The 8,555-nt window shown below is 40.6% G+C and overlaps 1 protein-coding gene across 1 annotated transcript in view; it reads left to right on the forward strand.

The window, feature by feature from the left end:
* The window catches only part of CCDC190 (coiled-coil domain containing 190), a 6,557-nt gene extending 4,217 nt beyond the window's left edge, over positions 1–2,340 (forward strand). The window contains exons 2-3 of the mRNA XM_007937796.1: positions 1,348–1,474; positions 1,758–2,340. Of these exons, the coding sequence (XP_007935987.1) occupies positions 1,348–1,474; positions 1,758–2,340 (710 nt within the window). The remainder of the gene's footprint in view (positions 1–1,347; positions 1,475–1,757) is intronic.
* Positions 2,341–8,555: the final 6,215 nt, after the last annotated feature.

The following is an 8,555-nucleotide window of genomic DNA, read 5'->3' on the forward strand; positions in this document are numbered from 1 at the left end:
AAAAAAAAAAAAAAGAGTATATTGTCTAGCACAAAGTGGGCACTCAAACAACTCAAACATATTGGTTCATTTGCAAAGGGAACACTGGAGAAAGGTCAAGTTTCAGAAAAAATATAGGCTTAATTCTGAACTTTTGTCTCTGCTGGTCTAAAGTGAAGAATAGTGTCCTGGCTCAGAGAAGCAGCTCAGTACCCCTCAGCTCATAAGCAGGAGGTGAGATTCTTATGTAGAAGAGAACTCCCTATACCCAAGGAGAAGCCAAAGGACGAAGAGCCCACAAAGGCCCATCTCTGCCCCTGACTCAAAGAGTGAGCAGATGAGAGGGCAATAGGGGTTTACTGTGAATTGTAGGCCTGTTGTCTGGTCATATTCCCCCTCCTGGTGCCTACTAACCACAGTGTAAATTTAGGAAACTTACTCCCAGTAGAGTAAACTAGTGTAAGTCTTTCCACCTCAAATGACCAACTCATGAGATGCCTTAAAAACTACCTGGGTCCTCTATCACAGCTGGGTCTCTTGCATAGTGAAAAACCAAGTCAAAGAATGAGAAATGCGCTTAATTATGGCCAACAGTTTCAAACCCATGCCACAGAGGGGTAGGAAACCCAAACCCACTGCTACTGGGTCAATTCCGACTCATGGTGACCTGGAAAGACAGAGTAGAACTGCCCATTTCCAAGGCTTTAAATTCTTATGGAAGCAGGCTGCCTCAGCTTTTTCCCGTGGAGTGACTGGCAGGTTCGAACTGCCAACTTTTGGTTAGCAGCCAAATGCTTTAACCACTGTGCCACCATAGTTCCTCAGAGGAGTAGGATGTCACATAATTGTAGAGAGTGAGACAGTAGGACACTGTCTCTGGGGATCACTGTTGTTGTTGTTATGTGCCATCGAGTCAGACCTGGCTCACAGCGACCCCTCCTTGGGTTTTCGAGGCAGTATCACTACGGAAGTAGATTGCCCCATCTTCCTTCCGAGGAGTGGCTGGTGGGTTTGAACCACCAGACTTTTGGTTAGCAGTCAAGTGCCTTAGACACTGTGCTACCAGAGCTCCCCTGGGGATCACTACACCCAGTTATTTTGTTTTTGAAAACACCATACTTGCCAAAAAAAAACATTCAAACAAAACCTCCATGGGCCTAGCCAGTTTATAGCCTCATTTCTAATTGTTACTAAATCCTCTCTAACACGTTCAACATAAACATTGGGAACTGTTTTAAGTTTTCGTGTCTTCATCCATCATGGCAGACTCAGCCTACTCTGGAATGTGAATATAGCGTTTTCATACATTGAGACTCTTAAAACCCAATTTCCAGCATTCTTTTTCTTCTCCTCTTCATTAACTCAAAGCAGATATCATCAGAAAAAAGTTTTCCTCTTATTTGGCGAATGGAATCCAGGAGAGACGAGAAGATGTCCTTGTGTTCTCACCACAGGGAGGGCAGAAGCACAGAGCCTCACAACCTCATAAATTTATGTAAGAATGTTTACTGAACTCATGGGTGTGACTTGAATTCCTCTTTTCATTTGACCTTTTTAAACTGTCTTTCTCTCCCTGAGAAAATGCTGCTTCTCCCTCTTAAATAAAGATGTTCCACCACATTCTTGCCACCCATTCTAACTTTACCCCATTCTCACCCACTTTATTTCCTCAGTTGATACCACATTGAAGGGGATCACAGTCTGATAACTTGAAAGATCTAAATATGAGCCTCTCCAATGGTTTTCAAAGATCTTTCTTCTTTTACCTCCTTTCCCAGAGCATTGGCAACCAATATGCCCCAAGAAAAATATAAAACTAAGTTCGAGATGCCTCCTTTCCATCCCACTGGCCTCAAAGACCACATGAGAAGGAAAGGCCAATCACTATCTCAAAATTACAAAACTACTTGCTTCACTGAAGAGAAGCTACAAGCCCAAGAGAAAGATTCTATAAACCCACCTAAAGGTACAGACTCCAACAAGAGCACCTCAATCCTAGGTCAGGATCAAGAAGTCTCCACCAGCATCCGAGGACATCCTGGCTCCACCTCTGCTGATGAGAGTGGAACACAATGTGTTGATGAAATCAGATCAACAGAGGCCAACCTACAGTCAGACCAGGACACTGTGAAAGAAATTCCCCCAAATCCCAAGGAATGTGCCTCTGTAGGAGACGTCAAAGCAGAGGCCACAAAGTCAACCTACTTAGAGTTGTTTGCAAAGGCCAGAAATGCCCGCTATCTCCGGCACAGGGTTCCTCCTGAGTCGGAAAGGTTGCTTAGCACTGAGGAGATATTTGGGCATGAGAAATCCTTACCATACAAAGAAGAAAAGGAGTGTGAGAACAGGCTGACCACCTAAGTCACTTCTTCTCTAACCATCTAGTATTGCCTGGCAATAGCATATATCATAATCATTAAGGACATGTGCTTCCCTTATAATGGTAGTAAGCAATATTTAAAAGAACAGCAACACCAGAAATCAGAAATATATGACAGAATTTTGTTTTAATCCTCCAGGCTTTTTCTTCCCTTTTACAGGAATATTTCACTGAGTGAAAAATGTATATGAAAACTGAGAAAAATGATGAATTTTGTAAAAATATTTTAAACAATGCACTCGTGTTGCTAATGCCATCAAGAATATGAATCTACCTTGGGATGGGACTTCTCTTGAAAGGAAAAATTCTATTAAGTCCTGCTTTCATCGCTCTCCCATTCTTATAGGAGATTCTTATGGTGCCACCTGCTGGCCAAATGCAATAGCACATCTGTATGTTTTAGTTTCACATTTGGTGGTGTAATTACAAGCCTCAATTGAAAATATGAACTATGATAAGGCTTATAAATAAAATCTGTTCTCCTACCACAGCTCTGTGCTCTTTTGTGAATATCTTTCCTTGTTTTGTTTTGTTTTTTCATTTCCTGATATCTCCGTTTAAGGATTTTTATTCCCACTTTGAACCAGCTCATAGCAGACTTCTTGGATGCTAACAAAAGAACAATGAAAAATATGATTCCTTCCACATCCTCTGGAATCCATGGATTTCAAAAATCCCTAATATGCTCCCCGCACACTGTCAAATTCCCATCAGGACGTACCAAGAACAATTTCAGAGTATAGTGAGAAGTTATGCTGGTGTTGTTACGTGTTGTTGAGTTGACTCCAACTCATAGTGACCCACACACTTGACAGAGTAGAACTGCCCCATAGGCTTTTCTTGGCTATAATCTTTATAGAAGCAAATATCCAGGTCTTTTTCCCTTGGAGCTGTTAAGTGGGTTTGAACCAACAATCTTTGAGTTAGCAGCTGAGTGCTTAATTGTTCACCACTAGTGCCCCTTACAGGAGCTCTGGTAGTGTAGTGCCTAAGGCACTTGACTGCTAACCACCCCTCAGAAGGAAGGTTGGGCAATCTACTTCCATAAAGATACCTCCTTGGAAACCCAAGGAGGGGTCGCTATGAGTTGGTCCGACTCAACAGCACATAACAACAACAACAGTGCCCCTTACTGAGTGGAACTAACCTCTTTAAAAAGTTATTGCTTTAAGCAGCCCACTATAACTTGGGTTACACTGGTAATGAATCTGGTAAATGCTCTTTCCCGTCCACTGGTCCAAACATCACACTAAAACATGTAGTGTCAGAAATCAGCAGAAAACAGTAACTCATTGTGAATGCATTTTAAACAGATGTCATTTAATAATGCAAAATAAAGCCATCACCTCTTTTTATTATTTTATTATTATTCATTCTGATTCCCTTATGAAAACTGGCTTGCACCTGTAGGTCCAAGTTCTTAAAGAAATCAGACATCCATTGTGGGTAAATTGAAATATTCAACCCAATAGCAAATGTAGATTCCAGAAGAATAGAACTTTGGGCCTATTTAATATCATGCATCAACATTTCAGTTAACTCAACCTGGAGCTATTTTGCAGAAGTAAGATTCATTGAGATCAGAAAGAGTGAAAGATCTTTACCTGTTGATATTATAAATGGCCTGAAATGAATATGTAGCTTATATTTAAGATTCCTTGTGTTTACAAAAGGAGCTCTAGTGGTATGTTGTTGTTGTTGTTATGTGCTGTTGAGTCAGACCTTCTGAGGAGTGGCTAGTGGGTTTGAACCGCCAGCCATCTGGTTAGCAGTCAAGTGCCTTAGCCACTATGCTACCAGAGCTCCCATGTTTGGCTGCCAACCAAAAGGTCAGCCATTCACACCCACCACCTGCTCTGAGGAAGGAAGGTGAGGCAATCTACTTCTGTAAACGTTTACAGCCTTGGAAACCCAATGGGGGTGGCTATTAATCGGATTGACCTGATGGCAGTGGGTGAGTGTGTTTAGAAAGAATAATTTATAATAGCTCCCACTTTGCAGTACCTCCTACCATGCTGATGTTTTCCAAACAAAGTGTCAATTGACCCTCGTAATCCTGAAAAACAGTTTTATCCTCATTAAACAGAGAAGGAAACTGGGAGTAATTTGCTAGCAGATGCAACTTGCTAATAAATGACAGATCAGAATTTGATCCCAAGTCTACTTGGCTTCCTTGCCCACACAATTGGCAGTTCAGCTGAGTCATAATTACACCGTCATACTTCCGTAGTGATACTGCCTCGGAAAACCCAAGGAGGGGTCGCTATGAGTCGGTCGGACTCGAGGGCACATTAACAACAACATATGAAACTAAAGCATACAGATGCGCTATTGCATTTGGCCAGCAGGTGGCACCATAAGAATCTCTTAGGAGAAAAATGAATCCAGGACCCATGGTATTTTTTCTTTCAGAAAATGTCCAGTTCCAAAGTAGATTCATATTCTTGATGGCATTAGCGACACGAGTGCATTGTTTAAAATATTTTCAAAAAATTCATCATTTCCCCCAGTTTTCATATACATTTTTCATTCAGTGAAAATTACATTACACCACACTATTGTGGTGCAAAAAGTTAACACACTTGGCTGCTAGCAGAAAGGATGGCGGTTTAACTCCACCCTGAAGCACCTCGGAAGAAAGGCCTGGTGATCTGTTCCCAAAACATCAACCAGTAAAAGCCCTGTAGAGCACAGTTCTCTGCCACACATGAGGTCGCCATGAGTAAGAATAAACTCAACAGCAGTTGGTTTTCAGTCTATTATGTATTTGAAGATAAGAACTTGGATCCATCATGTGAGAATCAGTTTTATTAGTCCAGCCTCTGGTCTTCAATTGGGAGACAATGCTTTATACTGAAAAGAGCAGAAGAAATATTCTCCTTTCAACAGTTTCTTCTAAGATGGCATGCCAGGGGTGACAGAATGGATTCACGAGTCCTTAATTTATTTACACTAGCCATGACTAGACCAGCAGGAATAGAGACAGCAGATTAATAGACCTCCCATATGAACTACCCAAGCTCTTCCACATGTTCTTACTCTTTGTCTTCTCGAATCTTGTCTATCTCCATCACAGTCCTCCTCCAAGAGGATTCCCAAAATGGTTTACCCCACTTCTAAATGGGTCTTTTCACTATGATAGCAGAAAGCTTGGACCTCCACTTGACTAAAACCCCTCTATTCCTAGCACACCTCACTCTTGTGAACACAAGAAGTAAAGGTTCTGCATGTTTCTCCTCATTATCTTGCTTGTATCTTCATAAACCAGGCTGGCCCACATCTGTCTATAGTTCTAACTCTCATAATTTTGTAAATTCTATTCAAATAGAATTTCATGCTTTGCCACACACACACACACAAAATATACATTTACAAACCTTTTAATCAGATTTTAGTTCAATGTCTAGATGTAATCATTTAGTCTAATACATTTTTCTTCTTTAATACAATGAAATTTCCCTGATTGGTACAACTCAGTGCAAACAAAGGGAAAGTTGATGCTTGATGCCTTCCTTGGTCTAACTTATTTAAATTCTAAAAAAGGTTTAAATCTCCAATCCTCACAAAGCACATTGAATTCTAGGGTGGCTTGCAACTTAAATTCATCCACTTATACCAAGGATGCTCAGCTAGGGGCAATTTTGCCCCACAGGGGACATTTGGCAACATCTAGAGATGTCTTTCTTTGTTAAAACTGACTGGGGGAGGCTGCTACTGGAGTTGATCTAGTGGGTAGATATCAGGAATGCTGCAAGATGAGACCCCTTCTAAAACAAAGAATTCTCAGGTTCAATAAATCAATAATGTCAAGGCTGAGAAGCCTTACTTTATATCATTGCACTATATTTCCCCCCCCCCAAAAAAAAAAAACCTCTTGGGTAAGAAATCAATGAGATTATTGTTCCCATTTTACAGAAGGGAAAATGGAGGCTCACAATACCCAAAATGGCTTTCTCCATAACAAAAATAAATGATGAACAAAGGTCAGGATACTGATCTCATGTACTCTCCTTCTATCTCCAGGAGAATGGAGGAAGAAGAAATGTACAATGGCTTATTCCTTCATTTTCAGTTATGAAATGCTTTTAGAGATCCTAAACAAAAATCATTAACAATAGAATCAGAAACTAATTGTAAAAAGGAAAATTCATACACAAATATTCAGGATCATGATGTTTTTTATTACATTTATTCATTCATTTAAAGATGTATTGAGGAGAGATGATCACTCTCCATCTTCTCACCCAGAAGGAAACCAAAACCAAATTAAACCCACCACCATCAAATTGATTCTGACTCATAGCAACCCTACAGGACAGAGCAGAACTGCCCCCATAGGATTTTCCAAGACTGTAAATCTTTGCAGAAGCAGACTGTCTTATCTTTCTCCTGCAGAGCAGCTGGTGAGTTTGAACAACCAGCCTTTCAGTTAGCAGCCAAAAGCCTTAACACTGAGCAACCAGAACTCCTTTCCAGGAGGAAAAGAAGGCTTTAAACTTGCTACTTGAACTCATTCAATCAAAAAAAAAAAAAAAAACCATTGTTGTCAAGTCAATTCTGACTCATAGCAACCCCCACTGGGTTTCCAAGGCAGTAAATCTTCACAGAAGTAGATCGCCCAGTCTTGTGTCCATGGAGTGGCTGGTGGGCTTAAACCTCCAACTTTCTGGTTAGCAGTCAGATGCCTAAGGCACTGTGCTACCAGATCCATTTTTCACCTGGAAGTAGAAGTATCAGAGATCATGACTCAGCCTTTTACCTAGGGTACCAAGGTTCTGGGAGCTACTGGAGGGGATCCTGAACGTTCCCATAATTCATAGTGTGGTGGATAAGAGCGAGAAAGTTATTACCAGTAATACAAGAAGGGCCAGCCCCTCTGAGTCTGGAATGGGTCTTGAAGCCAGGGCAAAGGAAATCATGCTTGGAGGAGTGCTTTGCCACTACAAAGAGAATACTGGGGCAGTAGAAGCCTAGGTTCAGCCCAAATAGATGCCAACACCTCTGCATTACCAACAACAGCAAGAGTAGCAAGGAACTAACACAAAAAAATGGAAGCCAGGAACGTGTAGGTTATTGGACAAGCCAACTCCCTCCTTCTTTCCCATCCCTAACTCTGCTGGGTCAGGCATTTGGACATTGAAGACATAAGAAAGGAGAGACAGAAGGCAGTGCCTTGCTTTTCTGCTTGAGGCAAACTGTAATAATACGAAAACACCACCCGGGTAGACAAAGGCAATAAATAGTAAAATCTATGTGTAGTTGAATAAATATCTACCAGAAATAAAACTTTTAAACCAGAAGTGCCTGGGGTTATTGGATCAGAGTGAGGTAGTATTAAGCAAAGTTGATAGTAGTTACTTTAGACAAGTACGCTCATTCTAAGTTTATACCTCACCAAGTTGAGATTTCTCAATCCAATCTATATAGAGACATTGTTTTAAGTAATATTTAATAAGAAGAATATAGGTATTTATTATACAGTCTACAATTCAAATAAGGCCTTGACATTTACAGGAGAAAAAAAAAATGTTTTACCAAATTAGGTGCCATATGAACTATGCCCTAACTTTCCCACTTTGCCAGTAGTGGTGACTACTGTTGCGAACCTGTTGCTGCTACAAGTCCTAATGGTAGGTATGAATCAATTAGAACTTATAGATGAAATTTCACATAATTACTTAAATAATTATGAAACTGGGAAATAAGGAAACCTTCCTGGCAAAATAAGAAAGATACATACAAAGACTCTAAACCCACTAGGCTCAAGCTGGTTATGATCACATCCAATACTAGCATGGACCCTCTCAACTCAAAATGATTACTAATAAAATATCTTTTTAAAAAAGTGCGTAATAAAGAAAAATGCAAGCAAGCCATGTACAAAGAGTTTTAATCATGTAATTCACTACTGAAAAGAATTGGAACATTCTTGCTGAACACACCATCTTGAGTGGAGAAATGAAATAAAGTGCACAGACAAGGTATTCAAAACCAAAGAACAAAACCCGAGCTGCCAATCTGTGACTGTTACCTTCTATAACGCAATGCAATCACTGCCATGGAGTCGGATCCAACTCATAGCGACCCCTCCTTGGGTTTTCAAGGCAGTATCTCTACAGAAGTAGATTGCTCAATCTTCCTTCTGAGGAGTGGCTGGTGGGTTTGAACCGCCATTCTGCTGGTTAGCAGTCAAATG

Source organism: Orycteropus afer, unplaced genomic scaffold (genome assembly GCF_000298275.1).
Source record: "Orycteropus afer afer isolate SDZICR_OR568_19922 unplaced genomic scaffold, OryAfe1.0 scaffold00044, whole genome shotgun sequence".
Lineage (NCBI taxonomy): Eukaryota > Metazoa > Chordata > Mammalia > Tubulidentata > Orycteropodidae > Orycteropus > Orycteropus afer.